Source organism: Homalodisca vitripennis, chromosome 6 (assembly GCF_021130785.1).
Source record: "Homalodisca vitripennis isolate AUS2020 chromosome 6, UT_GWSS_2.1, whole genome shotgun sequence".
Lineage (NCBI taxonomy): Eukaryota > Metazoa > Arthropoda > Insecta > Hemiptera > Cicadellidae > Homalodisca > Homalodisca vitripennis.
Window position 1 is genome coordinate 4,883,547 of NC_060212.1, and position 20,268 is coordinate 4,903,814.

Below are 20,268 nucleotides of genomic sequence, written 5' to 3' on the forward strand. Positions count from 1 at the left end.
GAAATAAAGTAAGGGAAGGTAATGTAAAATAAAAACAAAGTAAGGTATGTGTTATTTTGCCAGGCGAAATCGTCAAAATAATCAATTGGAAGATGTGTGTTGATTTATTTGTTAAATAATCTCGTAATGTATTGTATAACAATTAGAACTAAAAGAAAATCCTTATTATTGTAGGGTAACTATGCAAAAAAGTTAAATAAAATATACCTAGTCCTGAAATCATAGCAGGTATTTTAAAAACCACGTGGTATTTCCTTATCTACTGTAGGTGTTCAACAAACCAGTGGTCTAAGAAATTTGTGAATTAAATTTAAATTAGTTTCATATTTATGTAAAACTCAAACAATTATCATAGATAGATTTGGTAGTAAACACGACTAATACAAAGACAAAACAGTAAAGTAAAAAGATTTATTATCAAAGAATGTACAACACACCATTATTTAAAGATAAAATTAAGAAGTACATGAAGTAAAATAACAGACATATATGTACATTTTATGTTACATTTCTAATAAAAGATAAAATAAAAAGAATGCTTCGATGATAAATAATTGTAAACGAATTAATATGGCACAGGATGACAACATCCAGTAAATTATTGTTTTTATAAAGAACAAAAAACAGTAGTATTAAGTATATTCATGTATAAAAAGAATATCCACTGTCATAGTCTAAAATCACTATCATAAGTTTGAATGTTCACTGGTTCTAAAGAGTCTCCATTCCAGATTATTCCCATTCGCGTAAGATGAGGGATCATGCGAACAAAATTAGTTCTTTCCTTGAACTACCTCTCAGATAACCTCCGGATTTGAACATCCCTTTCCCTCCTACTTTCTCCAAGTCAAACGTAAGCTATAAATTAGAAATACAGACTAATTGTAGTATTAAAATGTAATGGATGATGTGTTGACCATCATATGTAAAGATACTTAGTGGGGTATTCCTGAGGGTAAGCATAATGTTACAATGTTTACATTTAAATATGCGAAAACTATCGAAAATGAAAGTGTATGTCTATATTATATTTAAAATTATTGCTACAAATTACCAAAAGGTGATAACTTTAAGCTTGTACTGGTTATTGCTAAAACATTTAAAAACAAACTTAGTAAGAGAGTTATTAAATTTGTAGCTTACAAACGTATGCATTGCTCCTGAAATCCATATTACATGTTCCGGAACAGAATTCTTTCCATCCTCCGAAAACTCCAGTATGTTGCCTGTACTAATTGCATAGAGAAACCTATCCAACAAGAATTCCTCGAATTGATACTTCGACGTGCTTTCATTTAAGTCGGTAACTGGTAATGGCTCTACTTTTAAAGTACGACAATCGAAATTTGCTTGCATTATCCCTTCTTCACAAATCACTACGCTTAGAACACCCAGAGGACAAATTTCAGTGAAACGTGAGACAGTTGGTAGTACCTAATTACTGGTAATGTTTAGGCTTTGTTCACCCAGTGAACCGATATCGATGGAATCTGTAATGGTAGTACCTGATTACTGACAACGTCTACGCTTAGAACACTCAGAGGACCCATATGAGTGAAACGTGAGACAGTTGGTAGTACCTGATTACTGGTAATTCTTAGGCTATGGTCACCCACAGAACCGATATCGATGGAATCTGTAATGGTAGTACCCGGTTACTGACAACGTTTACGCTTAGAACACCCAGAGGACCCATATGAGTGAAACTTGAGACAGTTGGTAGTACCTCATTACTGGTAATGTTTAGGCTATGGTCACCCAGAGAACCGATATCGATGGAATCTGTAATGGTAGTACCTGATTACTTACAACGTTTACGCTTAGAACACCCAGAGGAACCATGAGTGAAACGTGAGACAGTTGGTAGTACCACATTACTGATATGGTACTACTAGCGTTTAAGCTATGTTCACCCAAAGAACTCATATCAGTAAAATAAGAGAATTCGTAATAAAATACCAATGTGTAGTATCTTGTTATTGTCTTATTATGAAATGGCGAAATTTCTAGGGATGTTTAAAATACTTAAGATAAACATAAGAATCAGTTCATAAGTTTGTTGTGTTCTTTAAAGTTAAGAATTATATTTAATTAAGTAACGTAATGTAAATCAATAAGTAAGAGCAACAAGTAAGTCTAGTTAAAGCGTGACATATAAATTAAAAAGTTTTATGTGGTAAAACGTTAGACCACTGTACATTTTGGTCTCCTATACTAAAGAACTGGGTCAAAGTAACACAGCAGTTAAAACACAGGATTACTGTTTAGACAACTTCAAGTATGATAGATTATACAACCATAATACTATAAAACAACATATTTTATACACTTTAAAGACAAAATATTCTCGAAAAATGAACTGTCATGATTAGATTAAATCATTAACGTCTATTAAAAATAAGACTATTTACGGGGAAATTGAGTCTGTATTTTATAATTGAAGATATTACCAAAAATATTCACAAATAAAATCATTTTTATGTACATATGGTTTTACGATTAATTTAGTATTTGATCTGTTAATGTCACTATGTGGGATATAGTCTAAATGTTCTAGCCATGTTACTTCTTCTGCCATTGGGTTTCTTCCTATCTCCCATACTTTTGCATGTATGAGATTATCCGAAGTGTAAAAAAAATTGCCGAATAAATGTTTTCCCAAATAACATTCCGAAGGAACTTCTGTGTTATTGGTCACTCTTACGTTTTTAATTTCTAGAGTAGTTGTATTGAAACTCTTGTAAAACATTTGTTGTTCAGAGAACAAAATGTGATTGTCGACCGTAACAGAGTTGGTTATAGTTGGTATTGTATGTAGTAACTGTGACGTCACATAATTATAGATGTAGAGATGTTCATTAACTGTAACACCGAGAAATCTGTCTTGTAACACACAACCAATTTGTACATAGTTATTCATGTCATAGGTTTCGTGGAAAGGGAGGAAGTCCAAATGTTTTAAACTGTAAATGTATACGTGAAATTCATCTTTTAAATTTCTCCAATTCCAGTAAACCACTACAATGTCTAGAGATGGTTTGTCAGATTTAACAATGGTACATATCTTGTAACACTTTCCTGATGTAATCTTACATTCAACCGTCTTTAACTTTTTCCCTTCCTCAACATTCCAAATGTGTAAAACTGTTAGGTACGTTAAGGAGTAATGAACGAAAAGATTGCCTATGACAATCGGATCTTCATTAACAAAAGAATCTTCAGTTGTAACGGCCATAACACTGAACGCCTCACTAGGAGAAACACTTTGAGTTCCATCAAGAAAGAAAACGTGTTTTAATTCCCAAGATTCGTCTAAAATGGATTTAAAACAGTAAACTTGTACAGATAATTCTTGAAGAATCAACATCATGTTGGAGTTGATCAATTGTCCGAACATGTTTTCTTCTGATACAAAGAGTAAACGTATTGGTTCTCCTATATAAACTGGAGAGCCTCTAACGTCCCACAACATTAACGTTTTTCCACTTGACAGTAGCACATAATCGTCAGAGACAAACATGCAGAACTTGTCTCGGAAGTTCTCTACAATGCTTATATTTTCCTTGACGGATCTGCCATGTCTCCAGTTGTTGTGCAGGTGAGTCTCACGCATGTAACATATCCGCCAGCGACAGACAGGACTCAGGGTGCTGTCCTCGAACTCCGGACACTCAAAACTTGGCTCCACTCTACTCTCCGTAGTCTCCAGGTACTCTGCCGTGTCCTTGTTGCAGTGTGGCCTCCACAGACTGTCCTGGTTGAAGGCATCTCTCCATCCCACACTAACGCCAGAACACGCTGCCAGCTCGTAGGGTGTCAGGTGCTCTGCAATTTTATCAAGAACTTCTAGTGGGAGTGAGTCCATTGCGGTTTCTCCTGAAAATCATAAATTCTCTATAAATTACAGAAAGTTTTATTGGTTACGTATAGGTTTCTTGGCACTGTTCCACGCCAGCATAAGAATGTATGAAGTCAAAGTCAAAGTCAAAGTCTTTATTGCAACAAAAAACAAGTTGGTAACTCATACAGTTGACGTCAAGTTGCCACAAGGCATTACAAAACAAATAATAGTTAATACTACTTATGTCTTTACAGGTACATCTTCACTTAGTGTTAAAATAGAGTTCAAGTAATGAAATCAATTCTTCATATAAAATTAAAACTAACAATTAACAAATGGGAGCATAGATAAAGCGGAGTACAACAATTAAAGTTAGTCAATATTTGATGGACAAAACTAATTAAGACTTAAAATTCCATTTAAGGTAATGCACAATGATAATATAAAGTAAAAACATACATTTAAAAGATCCTTGATATACACAAAATTTAAAATAGTTGATTAATATGTCAAATAAGGCAAGGTCATCAGTTAATAAAAGTAAAAATTCCATTATATACAAAACATTCAAAATTGTTAAAACAGTTATATCACAGATAAGGCAAGGTCATCAATTAAAGCTAATGTCAATGGTTGAAAGATCTAAAAACTCATTTACACTGTAAAAAGGATTCCTTAGTAGCCAGCTGTACAGTTTTGTTTTAAAACATTTAAAATCAATATCACAAGCATTTCTAGGAAGTTTGTTGAACATATTTAAGCCTACGTAAGAATAAGAGTTTTGTGTCTTGCTAAGCCTAACATGTGGTAAATCAAGTAAATCTCTGTATCTGGTGTTGTAGTTGTGAATGTCACTCCTAAATAAGGAAGAATCAATCCTCAACTTAACTCTAACTAGACAATGAAATATGTACAAATTAAAAACTGTGGGTATTTGTTCACTTATAAACAATGGTCTACAGTGAGCTCTATAATTAGAGTAAGTAATTATTCTGATTGCTTTTTTTTGGAGTAACAAAATGTTTTTTGTACTGGTACTACAACCCCAGAGCAGTATACCATAAGAGATTATACAATGAAAAAAGGAAAAATAGGCCATTCTTAAATATATTTTTGGGATACACTTTTTCAAATTACGCAAAAGATATATTACTCTAGAAAGCCTGCTACACACACCCTGAATGTGAGGAACCCATGAGAGTTTTGAATCAATGTTGATTCCTAATAGCTTGACATTATTGCTAAAGCTTATATCTAGTGATCCAAGTTCTAGAGAGCTAAGAGTGAAAAGAACAGATTGCGTTTTATTACCATTTAACAAAAGGCCATTATTATCAAACCAGTTTTCACATTCCTTAAGACTGTTGTCAATTTGGTTAAAAAGAGTACTTACATTAGAATTACTACAAAACAATGTTGTATCGTCAGCATACATAATTGACTTACATATAGAAATGTTTTTTGGGAGGTCGTTTATCATGACTAGAAAGAGAAAAGGGCCAAGGACCGAGCCCTGTGGTACTCCACTCTCTACCCCTGCCACCTCAGAAAGTTTGTTTCCAAAGCTAACTTGCTGAGTGCGATTTTTAAGGTAGCTACGAAATAAGTTAAGCTCGGCACCATCAACGCCATAATGTTCTAGCTTCATGAGAAGAATGTCATGCGGAACACAATCGAAGGCCTTTGTCAGATCACACATGGTGGCGACCGTACCCGCGCGATTTTCAAATCCACCAAGGACGGCCTCCACCAGACCCCCGACCGCATCCACTGTCGACAAGCCACCCCTGAAGCCAAATTGAGATTCTGAAAACAATCGGTTAGACTCAAAATAGTGACTAACCTGGTGTATCACCACTTTCTCAATAATTTTGGAGAAAACAGGCACCACAGAGATCGGTCGATAACTGGAAGGACTAGACGGGTCACCTTTCTTAAAAATGGGGACAACTCTGGATAACTTAAGTACATCGGGGAATAATCCCTTATCTAGACACTCGTTTATACAGACTGTCAAAGGCTGTACTATTACTAACAGTACTTTTTTTACAAGATCACAGCTGATATCAAAGATATCTCTACACTTGCTAGGCTTAAGATTTTTTACTATTTTTATCACTCACATCATCATAAGACACTTTCTTTAGCTTGAAATTAGCTGAAACAGTTCGAGGCATATTTTGTAGGTAGAGCATAGCAGTTGTAACAGATGAACCAGTGGAGCTGCGGATCTCTTCCACCGAAGACGCAAAGAAATTGCTGAAGATCTCAGGAGTTAGCTGGTCGACTTCAGGCGACATTGGCTTTCTTCTCTGTAGAGAATTGGATATTAATTCCCAAGCTCTTTTACACTGATTTGGAGCAGCAGCGATAGAATCTGCGTTTGCCTTAAACTTTATCTGAAGAACACATTTTTTATAGTCATTCTTCGCATTGAGATACGAACGTCTTGTAGCTTCAATGTAAATATTGTAACGTTGGGCCCATAAGTAGATGTCATAGCACATTTCAACATGTCTTTTCTTCATAAAGAGGTCAACCGTATACCAATTTTTAGGAACCGATTTCTTATGCGTATGACCACTGAATTTAACAGTCTTAAAAGGAAAACATTTGTCCATTTTTTCTATGAATAAGTAGAAAAAAATATCAAACTTACTGAAATTTTGCTGAAATTCTTCCTCCCAGTTTATGCCTCCAAGAGACTGTTCAAAAATTTCAAGGTTATGGTTATTAAAATTTCTCAACAAACGCACATTCTGCGCACTGGTGCAGGAGTCAGGCAAGAGTACAGTAGTCAAAAGAGCACTGTGATCTGATAGTGGTGGGTAAAGCACCACTGTTTTAATTGTTAGCTTTGGCAAATTTGAAAAAACATTGTCAATACATGCTGTACCTCTTGTAGGTTCGAGGTTAAGGCAGTAACAGTTGTGCGAACGAAGCATATCCAAAAACTGTAACGAAAAGTTTCGAGGTAACCTTATATCAATGTTCAAGTCCCCGCACACAATAATTGGTAGGCTATAACAATCTAGTAAATGGATCATTAGCCTATCCAGTCCTTCAAGGAATGATTCATGGTTTCCATCAGGAACACGATAAAGAGAGACTAAGAGGACTTCTAAGTTATCCAACCTTACCTTTGCACACACAATCTCAAGGTCACTTTCCTGGCACATGTGGCTAACGTCTATTTTTTGGAAACTGACACCTTCTTTAACATACACTGCAACACCACCTCTTGACTTAGTGTTCCGACAGTACATTGTTGCACACAAATAGCCATTTATATTGACGCAGTTCTTATTATCTTCATTTAACCAGTGTTCACAAACGCAAAAGACAGAACAACCATTTTGTGAAAGTAAAATTTCGACTTCAAACTGTTTATCCGCAAGAGATTGAGCATTGACCGACAATATTTTACAACGTCTAGATACATTATTTAAACTATCAATAGGCCCAGTCAGATCACTACTATACGAATCATCTACACCACACGACACGGGTAATCTTATGTTGGGTTCTTTTCCAAGGAGGTCTTGGGCAAAAAAGACTCATCGCCAACTGGTCTTCGAGGAACTCGAAACATTTTGACAAGGACACCATCTGGCCAAGTGTCAGCTTCCAGTGCAATATCAATTTTGTTTTCTGGCACACACACTTTAAAAGATCTGTAAGAGTCATACTTAGTTTTCCATTCTTCACATTCAATTTCACACTCAAATATATCTTTCAGATAGGACGAAAGATCCTCTTTACCTACTTCTACGGAAAGCCGAGACACAAAGAGCCATTTTTTACAAGGCACAGTTTTAATTAAGCAGTCAGTTCTTTTACCAATTATAGGCCTAGGCCTATTAGACACATTAGGCCTAGGCCTATTTGATACATTAGGCCTGGGCCCACTCTTGTCCACAATGGTAGAACTTAGTTTATTTGGTTCATTTCTTTTGGCAGAAGAAACAGTTTTTTGTATGAGAATACAGATTTAAGTATTCTCCGAGGAATTTCTGAAAGTATAAGTTTAACAACAATTATATAGACTGCTATTTAATATTTTTACCATATGTGGTTCCACTCTTCGTGAAATCTTTTTATTAATTACTACGCCGTGCAAATCGTTAAGGACTTTCTTGTCGCTATCAGTGGAGATCTAACAATGGCTGTCCTTCTTAAACATTCATTCCAGAAGGGAGACATTGGTGAGAAGATTTCATTTATAGGCAGACTCTGGATTATACACGACCTTGGAAGTCAGGCTTAAGGTTCATTATAATCTATCAAAGTATTTGGCCTTGGCTACGGAAAACGAATTCAACTTACAAAGTGCTATTAGATAGAACCTACAATACACATTGTAGAATACGTCGGTGGAGGCACAAGGAACATCAAAATCAAATACCCTGGTGGTTTGTTAACATAGTCAATCATTTTATAACATATTAATAACACATTTAAATCACGTTAAGCTAGTTGCGGAGCGTCCGAAATGCCAAAGGTAACGAGAAAACATCTGTACTATCACTGTTTCCCTTATAGTTTAGAACTGTCAGGACTCAAAGGATAAAATACCAAAATAGGAGGCATTGGTTAAAATTATTGTTGAGCAAATACTTGTAAACCCCGAAAGAGGTTTAAATACATTGACTCAAGATTGAAGATCTTTATTCGTAAATGCAAAATACATTTTTACATTACACGTCAAAATACTAAAACTATATCTAACTTAACAAATCTCTTACACAGTAAAACCATTTATCAAGAAAGTGTGTCTTTAGTTTTTTTTTAAATAAACGTAGATTTTGCTAATTTTTAGTATTTAATGGCAATGCATTGAAAGCTTTTGCACCCAAGTGGTATGGACCCCTCTCAAATGCGGTAGTACTATGTGCAGCCACAGATATCAGCCCTCTTGATCTGGTCGGATACTGATGGTAGTGTCCATTGCTTACAAAAAGCTTTGGATTGCCCTTAACAAAAGAGCATAGCTCGTACCCCACCAGACCCGCCAGAGTAAGTATTTTTAATTCATCGAAAAGAGGTTTACATGTTTCGAATCTCCTACGTCCTGAGATGATTCGCAAACACCATTTCTGGAGGACAAATACTCTATTAAAATTTACTACACTGGATGGACCCCAGAACATTAACCCGTACCCCAAAATCGATTGAACGTGAGAAAAATATACTGTTCGTAGAACCTCTTGGCTACAGACCTTGGCGAGACGGCTGAGAGCAAATCCCATGGTTCGAAGCCTTTTGCAGACATGTTCCACGTGGCCGCCCCATGTGAGCCTATTATCGATATATAAACCCAGAAATTTAACTGAGATTTCTTGCTTGGCTTCCTCGCATCCTAGTTTGATAAGACCCTGGATGTTAAACTGGTTTGTGTTCCCTAGATGAAACTGGATGATATTAGTTTTGCTGATGTTTAATTTAAGTTTATTTAAATTGAACCACTGATTTAAACTTTGCAACTGGATGTTTGAATTCGATATAGCCAAATGTGGGGATTTATTGGAAACAAGAAAAGAACATTCATCAGCAAACATCGTAACTTTGAGGTCTGTTGAAATTTTTGGAAGATCGTTTACATAAATGAGAAATAATACAGGACCAAGAATATGAGCCTTAAGGAACACCACAAGTAACGGCTCTATATGATGAGAAAACTTTATTTTGGCCATCATGGATTTGGACGGTTTGATTCCTATCAGACAAATACGACTTCATGAATTGAAGAGAGTGACCTCTAACTCCATATTTTTCTAGTTTTCCAAGGAGAATATTATGATCAACGGAATCAAACGCTTTGCTTAAATCACAGAAAACACCAAGGGAATGAAGTCTATTGTCCAAAGAAAGCGATAGTTCGTTTATAAAATTGAAGATGGCTGATGTAGTGGATTTCCCTTGGCGGAAGCCATGCTGCTGAGTAGAGAGAATGTTGTTGATTTCTAGGAAAGCCACAAGTTTTTGACAGACTATTGATTCAAGAATTTTTGAGAAGGACGATAGAATTGAAATCGGTCTATAGTTTTCTGGTAGTTGTTTACTGTGAGATTTGTAGACTGGAATGATTTTACTGATTTTTAAGAGGTTTGGAAATATACCTGAAGATAAACTGGAATTACAAATGTGAGAGAATACAACACTTATAGAAGGAAAAGTTTTCTTTAACACTGTGCAAGGAATCTCATCCACTCCAGTGGCATTTGTACTCCTCAGCCGTCTCACCGCCGTCTCAACCTCTGAAACTGACACCTCAGAAAGATACATACTATTCAAGCGTGCGGTGATACCATCCACAGGGTTGTAAGCCCCACTGGGCTGTGATAGGGATTGCCGCCCCAGACCTGAAAAAAAAACTGTTAAAATACTCTGCAACATCATTGCAATTCCTTATTTGTTTGTCATTGACACTTAGTTCAATATTTTTCTTATCTTTTTGTGGCCTCAATTTCAAGGTATCATTGACTGTTTTCCAAATTGATTTTGAACGATTTTTTGAATCTATGATCTATGATTCGATTATCATGAAAAGATCGCTTTGCTTTGTCAACCTCAATTTTGTACTCACGTTTCCTCTCATTAATTGTTTGTTCGATTTCAGGTGTCCGTGATAAGGAGAGTAAAAAACGAATGTTCTCATGGTCACGTTTTAAATCCGGAGTTATCCATCTCTGTGGCTGTTTCTTTCTAACATTGATTTTTTTTGTTTTAAGCGGGAAAGCTATATCAAAATAATACTTAAAAATTCTTGAGAATGTAGCAAATTTTTCATTTGTGTCAGTAGCATTATAAACTTTGTCCCATCTCTCCGTCTGCATTAAATTTGTAAATGTAGCAAAAGCATTGTCTGTAAAATAACGTTTTTTTATTAGAATGTGTTTTTTAAATGGCACACCTGGTGAAATATTAAAATATACTACTTGAGCTCTATGGTCTGAAAAAGATATGTCAAGATTTTTTATCAGCAAGATTTGATTAGAGTCCATATTAGTCACAATATTGTCAATAATACTGCTACCAGTGGATGTTATTCTTGTGAAATCTTTTATAAGAGCTACAAATCTATATAAATGAAACAGGTCATTAACAGTTACACACTCTTGATTAGTCAGATTGTGAAAGGGTGTATTAAAATTTCCACATAAAATTGTGCTATAACTAGAAGACTCAAGATAAAGAAATAATTCATTTAGTCTATTTATAAAAATTGAAAAATTACCAGTTGGAGGTCAGTAGATAACAACTACATTAATTCTAAGAAAAGAGATTGATACACCTGTCAACTCTATATGTGATTCCATACTCAAGCTTTTTACATTTTCCATGATTTCTGTGCACAGAAAGTTTTTTGAAAAAATTGCAACGCCTCCACGTACATGGTTCCTTCTATTTTCAAAAGAAACTAATTTATAACTATGAAAAAAAGCATTATTTAAGTTATCATCATGTAACCATGTTTCAGAGATGCAAACTATATCGGGATTCGTGTCGTCCAAAAAAACATTTATTTGATCAATTTTATTACAAATACTCCGAGCATTGAAATGGATTAAGCTAAAATTTTCATTCTGCTTTTTATAAGAAACGCATTTTTTTTGTGAAGATGAAGTCAAGTTTAGATTGACACCATTGGCCTAATATAAGATGGTATAAAATGCCTTGAAATGTATAAAGCTCTTTGTAGAAATCATCATCAACATGATCAACATGTACTGAATTTAATTATAATGCTATATGACCAGAAGTTCTAGGGGACGTTTATTTTTGCGAGAGAAGTCATCTAGCTTTGTAGTCCTAATTGTAAAATATATCCACCAAAACAAAACATTCCCCTTTCACTATATTAGTTTTACCATTGCACTACCAAAAACTTCCCCAATTATAAAAATTGTAAAGAAATATACATAAATGAACACCATTAACATTGCATAGTTTCTATTAAATTTCGGGAAATGATTTATTTCATAGTGCTAAACTAAGACGATTAAATTATAAACATTCCTACATCAAGAATGTACCCGGCTGGTTTAAAAATACTCAAATAAAAGTGTGGGAAAACCAGAAGTGATAAGACATTATTTATATGATCAGAAAGAAATGAAAAGTCATGAGTTATGGTGTAATATTAACTAACTACCTCAACGACTTTGTGTCCCAGACTGAATGTTTCAAGGTCACGTGACCTTAGAGTGTTATTTACTTTTTAGGCCCATCTTTACAGTGCCTTTTGTGTTGAAAGTGTACAGAACAGACATGGACTTTAGAGATGAATTTTACCGATATTTATCATTTTCAATGTTATTAAAATAGCCTAAACATACAGTTCTGAGCATATTTATATGTTCTTTCTTTTTTAGTCGAAGGTAACCTCAAACTTAAAAAAATACTAAATATGACCCTTGAATGAATAAAACTCAGCAATTGAAAAAAAGGGATTAAAACTTTACATAGATGAAATCATTTCAATCACTGAGGCCAATTAAGTAAATACTACAGAATTGTAGTAAACAGAAAAACCCCGGGAATTGCGCTACTATTTACAGTTAGGCCCCGTATATAATTTACTTTGTTTTCTAACAATTCGCAATTTATAATGGGTTAAATTCAGGATATTGACGATGGATGGTTTGAAAGGACTTTTAAGCACGGTAAATGGAACAAGATGGTAGCGCTCAGCGGGCAGATGACGTCACGAGGACCGACCGCCTTGCACTAGATACAGCGCTCTAGTGTTGTTAGTTGTTTGTAGTGCAGTCTTTCGCCACGACGGTTGTGTTTGTAGTTTTGGACTGTTTTTACTGAGTTTTATTGATAGACTGAGAATTTATCTCTCTTTAAAATGCTGTGTTGTGCCGTTACCGGTTGTACAAACCATTCGGATAATGCGTAACCATTCGGATAGGCCTACCACCCAGACGTAAACTGAAAGAATCCTCTGTACCAACACAAAAAATACCAACAGTTCCAACTTCAACCGACACTTTGGGATCCATTGAAAGACAAATTCGTGCAGATAAACGTAATTGTAAGAAAACTTTAAAATCGTTAATAGAAAATTTGGCAGAAGAAAGAAGCAGCGAAATTACAGGAGCCTTGGACGACCTAGAGTCTGAAAATCAACATTTATGTAATAATGACGTGCAGAACGTCCAATTAATAAACGAAAACAAAGAACTAAAAGAAAAAAAATCATTTTTAAACAGAATAACTAAAATGTGCCCAACAAGTTATAACTAAATCAAAACATGATTTAATGAAATTTGAACAGTTATTTTCTAAAAGTCAACACCAAAAACTTTTAAAAGCAAAATATACAAATTGGTCTAGTGAAGATGTTGCAAAAGCTGTCGTGATTAGGTGTATTTCAATAAAAGCCTTTGCGTATGTTAAAGATACTTTAAAATACCCCTTACCAAGCGAGGCTACTATAGGAAGAAGGTTGTCACAGTTCTCTACTCCTCCTGGATTTTTAGATATAAGTTAAAAAATTTACTCAAAGGGCAATCGGCAGTTTTGAGCGATGATTTTTCACAAAGACGTTGTTATGAGCTTTGACGAGATGAAGGTAAATCCGATGTTTACTACGACGCCGCTCAAGACATGTTTAGAGGGCCACATGTAAGTGTTCAAGTAATTATTATTAGAAGCCTAAGTATTAATGGGAAATTCAACCAAAGTGTAACGGTTGAAACATTTTTTGAATGTGTCAAGTTGATTGAAGAGTCAGGGTTTCGTATACGTAACCGAAGGTTATAAATATTTACTATCAGTAAAGTGTAATCAAGATGTTCTTGAGTCGTATTTTTCACTAATTAGAGGATTTGGGAAATTTTACGACTACCCTCTCTCCTCAGCGGTGACACATAGAATAAAATACCCGTTATTCAGCAAAAGTACGTGTGACATATTAAAAACAGACAATTGTATTGCTGAGCAGTGTGAAACTTTAAGTGTGGACGTTCTTAAAAATATAGACTTGGTAGAACCAGTACTAGATTGTGAAAATACAGTCTTGACAGAAGGCAAGTTGGAAGCGAACGATATTTATAATGAAGAATTTATTTCCATTGCAGAATCACTGATTGAAAAGTTGACTGAAATAACTAATAATAAACTAGTTTACCCTGAAGAGAACACATGATTTAATCAAAATGTTAGCTGGTTATGTAGCATACCGTGTTAATAAAAAAGGCCTTAAGAGTGATTTTCAATATGGAGAAAGGACTGGAAACTCAAACAATTCTGACTGGGTTTCGGTTTTGTCAAAGGGTGCTCTAATAAATCCGTCACCAAAATAGTTAAGCATTGTTTTAGAATTTAAAAACGATTTCCAACGATTTCACGGTGATAACTTAAATAAAAGTCCTCAAGAGATGAAGAAGCTGATTGATATAATCAAAGGAAAGTTCTGTGATGTGGACGTTTTTGCTATTTTTATTTTATTTTACATTTCAACGAACATCTCCATTTTTACAGTTTTTAACAATAATTAAATAATGAAAGTAAACAACCACAGTGACAAATAGAGCAATAACGATTAATAAACTATTTAAGTGACGAAACGGATACAAACTATGAATGACAATAACGTAATTAATAAATTATTAGTGTACCGTGATTTGAACTATGGAAAACAACGAACAATAACAGCAATAAATTAGCACGAAACAATGAGAATAAAACCATGAATAAACAAGAATAGACAAAAATTAACAAGCACAATATAAAAATAACAGCAATTGAGAGACGTACAGGTAAAGTATAAGAACGCGATCTTTTATAAGAATGAAAGAACTGAACAAGAAGAAAGAACTCAAAAGAGCAATGAAGAAAGACGAAATTTCTGACACTGCGAGAAAAAAGTCTAAGAAGATGAACAAAATAAAGAATTTATGTAATGATTTACGCCAAACACAAGGCACTATTGTTCAATAATTTTAGTTTTGTAACATTTCTAAATGATTAACTTAAATATATATTAATTACGTTTGCTTATACAGAATCCTTTTAAAATTCTATTTATGAAATTGGTCTTTACAACTGTTTTGACTTTTTTTTTATTCAATGTTTTATAGTGTAGCCTATGTAGAAGATTTTTTTCAATAATAAAATACTGCATATGAAAAAATCTCATTTAACGAAATTATTATTTAACCCCTGAACCTTTTCGGAAAATTTGAAATGAAAATTAATTAAAGTTTGATTGTACTTGTAAAATTCATAAAGATTTTAAAATCAATTACCCTAAGTAGTTCTTCAGTAGTAACTACCTTAGCCTACAAAACTTAAATAAAATATAATAATTAATTTCACAAAAACAAATTTCTTGACATGCGAGTCAGTGTTAAAGTAAGGCAACACGAAAAGCCAACCATAAGCTTGATAAAATCGCTTCCTGTTAGGATTAGAGCAGAGAAGCTAGGCATACATAGTGGACGGCACGGCCGACTTGGTGCAGGTGACATCACGGCCTCATAGCCAGATGCGCGTGAGCCCTACCGTCTAGTTGTAGTTAACGTGACTTTAAGTATGAATGTTACGGACATAATATAACGCTCCAAGAATATTATTATCTCTTTTCTACTTCAGTTTAAACTTAGAGAAATAACAGAAAACAAGATCAACCATGACAGCTCCATGCTGTATAATTGGAAAATAAAATATAAAATTATCTATACTAAGCTATACATGATCAATTAATTATTACTGAGCTTTAAGGAAATACACAAACTTTATTAAGTATTGGCGTGTCTGTTCTAAATGTAGTGATTAAGTTAAATTAGTAACTTTACAACCAATTACAATACTAATGTAAATTTCTTAAGAGCTGTTAAAACTAAGCCTGGATTGAAGTCCAACTAATCACTCCAAATATGTCGTCTGTTAAATAACCTATAATCTTGCACCGCAGGACGTTGACGCAATATAAAGGCATTCCTAGAAATATTGTTATTCCACACAATGTGTGGACGTAATACCGGTCGCTTTAGCGGCAAAGCTGACGTGGCATGGCGGGAAATAGCAGGTCAGATCTTATCGTGATACTTGGAAGCATCCTTACATCCTTGTCCCTGTACACGCATACACGTACGCATATCCGACTTCCACTGACGCACAGCAGTCGTATCGATATACGTCAGCATATGTTTTTAAAACTGAAAAAGTACATAAAATATAGCCCTTTCAATACAAACATTCTGCAACTTTATTCAAATTCGTAAAATAACATAAACAAACCTACGAATTTTTAATTTAATATCTCAAACCGTTAGACAGATAAAAAATCATGAAAACAACAAAAAGAGAGACAGACGGACAACTAAGCAAGATAGGAATATAAATTGCATAAATGATTTGTTTTGGGCTATTAAATAATATAGTCATAATTTGGGCAGTTTGAACGAGACACCCTGTTAAGAGATATTTTATGTAAAAAAAGAATATATGTTGGAAAAAACTCAAATGATTGTTGAATAACGAGTTGTAATTATTTGGGGTGTTTTGGCTGATTAAATAACATGGTAACATTTTGGGCTTTTTGACGGGACAGTTGCGATTGTGGAACAGTTGCAGCGCAACGGTTCTTTGCAACCGTTGTCTGGCTGCAGCCAAAACTACCGCAACTTTTGAGGAGGTTCCCCGTTTTACTGTGCGTTCGTCTGCGTATGTGCACTATCACAGCGCGGTTCAGTGACCTTGACCTTGACCGACTGGTGCGTGCCGCCGCCATGGTACTGATGGATGAATTTAGCTGCGCGCACGGATACTAAATACTACCCTTTCACCAAATAAACGCTATCTGTTCTACGGGTTGCGTTTACCCTCTCGCCACTGATATGAAGGGGCTAAAATCTTTTTAAGAAGAATAATCCACCAATTTTCTTGGAATACCTTCATCGAGGGCTGACATGGAACGATCATATTGATAGTGTCTGTTCAAAGGATGGTTCAAGCATTTATTTCTCACGCAATTTGTCAAAATTCTGTTCATAGGACATTCTAAAGACAGCTTACTTTGAAGCTAATATATAACCTAATATATCTAAATTTAGCTTATGGACTGAGATCATGGGGTGGCTGTTCTAGATACAAATTAATTAGATTGTTTAGAATGCAAAAGAAAATGTCAGAATCATTTACAAATCAAATAAAAAAGAATCGTGTAAAGTGGCCTTCGGGGAACTTGGATTGCTGACTTTGCCTAGACTCTATATTCTCGACGTCGTGCTAAAATGCCCATTTAAGTGTGTCTCACTTCAAGGTAACGACGTACACTAATACGGAACTACTGTTTTTGAATACTTGCTATCTCAAGTTGTTGTAAGGCTAATCAAAAGGTTCCCTGAAAAGTGAGATAAGATATTTACGTCAATACGATTCCGAGAAGGAGACTATCGCCTCCTAATGATTAGTCATAGGGAATGGCAATGTTCAGAGACGGAGCGCATAAGTCTACCATGCCACCCTCCCGCCAATACCACACACTAAAGACCACGCGCGCCGGTAATGTCCTCGATTTGTATGTCGCGCCGGCCATATGTCTAGTCCACACAGCGTATCGTGGACTGGCGGCGGCGTGGCGCCGTACATTGTGAATAACATTCACGGCCTGATCTAGCGCATGCGCATAACCTTGATTTCAATAATTGTTCTAGGGTTGTTGTCATATACTACGAAATACAAAGAACTAAATGCAAAAATGATTGTTACGATTTGAACGCCGGATTATTTTATTCTTTTGGAATAAAACTCTGAAATACGGTTTCAAAGCCTACATCAAGAACACAATGGTCTTGAAGAAGGCCTAATTTCTCTGATATCAATCACTGTCTTAAAGTCCAAAGTCACTGATATTATACTGCTGTCCGAAGTTATAGTTACATTAGCTTTGTTTATTTATTAAACTTATGTTAGTTTATAACACTACTTATTGATTTGTTCAAAGTTTGATTCAATTTGTATGCATTTTTTTACTTTATTAACTTTATTTTTATCACACTAGAAACGAGATCGCGTTATTAACCTATTGCTATTGACGTTTTGAAAAAATAAAAGGTTTTAGGTCGATAAAAAGACAAATAATGAATTTTAGAACATTCAAAGTGAAACTAACTTTCTTTCTAGATAGCAGGAAGTTACGGTTAGGTGAATTTACATTATTATTATTTTTTTAAAGTAGCATTTTACTCTAACTCAGCTATGGCTGGAGACATTCGCGATCATACCATTTAGAATTTTATTTTTTACTGATAAGTACAACGTCGAGGGTTATTTATCGTATGTCGCATCCAGCGCTGATGGCTGGAGGCACTCATGTCATGCTTATATGAAGATTTATTCTTAGAAGGTGTAAATTAAGAAAAACGTTTTTATTTGAGTAAAACTCCCCAATTTCAAAATTATAGTCATTCTACGCATCCAAGGATGGTATAAAGGATGACGTCAGCATCAACCAATAGGAGGTTGTATTACAATCATCACAAACCACTTGATGCCAGTATAACAATAAAATATTACTCCGAGCAGGAAAAGTAGTTCTTCATTTTATGTACTCTAACTTTGTTGTTTGTCATTTCCGCCCATAGAAACCTATAATTGTTTAGTTCATGAGGACAATAGCAATAGGTTAATAACCGGAAACCCGTATTTGCTGGGCCGTCAGTTAACTTAACTATTACACGTAACTATAAAATGTGTTGAAAATGAAAGAATTTACATAGAAACAATTAATTTGGAATCAGACAAATGATTAAATAAATAGATAATGTCTAAATCAGGAGCGGAGTAAGATAAAATATGCCACCTTTTATTTAAAATACCTAGGCAAACACCTGGAAAATTCGTAAACATACATATAACGTGAAATAAGTGAACTCAGCTTGATTATCACATATACACCCACAAACAATACTGTTGTGTTTCGTTTACATTTCTTTTATTTTATACCTTAATTGCTAACATTTTAATTCAAGTTTTATTTAGTCTATATAAAATATTGTATATAAAAATATGTATATATATATATATACATACACATACATATAAACCTCATTCTTAGGCTATTTTGTATGGTTTAAGTTGATGAACTAGGTTAGGATACAGTGATGAACTATATCCGGGTACTCGTTCTTTTTATGGAATCTATAGCCAGTTTCACGTCGGCACTCACACCAAGGTGGAGATCATGTGTGACCATACTATATATCATTAGCCTAAAATTACAAATACAAAACATTTTGGTTTGATTTTGAAGGTGCACTAGATAGCTAACAAGTAGGAAGTATTTTAGGATTTTATACTGTAGGAAAGCGGTAATTTTAGTTTTATAATGCCAATGAATTAGATTTTATAGATTGTTTTTTTAATTTTGTTTCAAATAATGAAATTAATTTACTTTAGTTAACTGAACTGGTTCAGGAACTAGGTTAATGATAGCCAAGGAACTAGGTCCGGATTAGTTCATGAACTAGGTTAGGATTTGTGTCAGAGGAGCTCTTTCTCTCGATGGAATGTACGGGCGGTTTCAAACCAGTGTGGGTGAGGTTATGTGCGAGTGTGAGAATAAAACTACCTAGATGAGGTTTTCCCTAATCAATTGATTATACAATTTGACATTTAATAAAGTGGTACGTATACAGTTATACATACCGTACTTGAAGATGTCAACTCCGACTTTATAGATACATTTGTAGATGACAACAGACAACAGCACCGACGAGAAAGAACACTTAGTTGTTATACTTCAATAAGTTTACACTCAGACGTCGCAAAGATAACAAAACGAAATGCAATAGGATGTTAATGTGGACATTCTCCAAACACTAGAACGTACTACTCAAACAAACCCACCCACTACAATAATGTCTACTGCATCAACAAGGAGACCAAAAGACTGTCGTGAGTAGGGCGGTCGGCGGAGCCTGCTCTTTTTTCTATTTTTTTACTCTTTTTTCTATTCGTTTATTAAAAAAACAGGCTTAGGTACATTCCTATGCAATCTCATTGTTCACTGGTTTAATTAACCTTCAACCATACTATTTATGTAAATTATATTGTTTAATATATCTTTATATATTATTAGTGGGATAAACAAATATGTTTGTAAAATCTAATCTGTTTGTGTTGGTTAGTTTTCAGACTGATCGATCATGGATTCTAATAATTGAAATTTAGGGGTATCAGTTGGTCTTCCCGCCAGGGGTCCATCAGGAATTCCTAATCCGAAATATGGACCACGGATATACAGCCCAACACCAGGAATACATATATGTTTTATGTGCTGGTTGATGCTATATTTTATTATATGTGTTTCTTAATATTAACTAGAAACTTGTTTATTTCTTTATATATTTCTATGTCTTCAAGTTTCAAAAATTTTATTAAATTTGGCGTCTGAGTAGGTGTGATTA

The 20,268-nt window shown here is 34.6% G+C and overlaps 1 protein-coding gene across 1 annotated transcript; it reads right to left on the reverse strand.

The window, feature by feature from the left end:
• Nucleotides 1–391: 391 nt before the first annotated feature.
• LOC124364083 lies at nucleotides 392–19,769 on the reverse strand. The gene is made up of 2 exons (XM_046819265.1): nucleotides 19,508–19,769; nucleotides 392–3,876 (listed from the first exon to the last, which is right to left on the reverse strand). The coding sequence occupies exon 2, from the start codon at nucleotides 3,863–3,865 to the stop codon at nucleotides 2,447–2,449; it is 1,419 nt and encodes a 472-aa protein (XP_046675221.1). The 5' UTR covers nucleotides 3,866–3,876; nucleotides 19,508–19,769; the 3' UTR covers nucleotides 392–2,446.
• Between the last annotated feature and the right edge of the window lie 499 nt (nucleotides 19,770–20,268).

Excerpts from the sequence above, each read along its gene's own strand:
- LOC124364083 (XM_046819265.1), bottom strand. The coding sequence starts at position 3,865 with ATGGACTCACTCCCACTAGAAGTTCTTGATAAAATTGCAGAGCACCTG.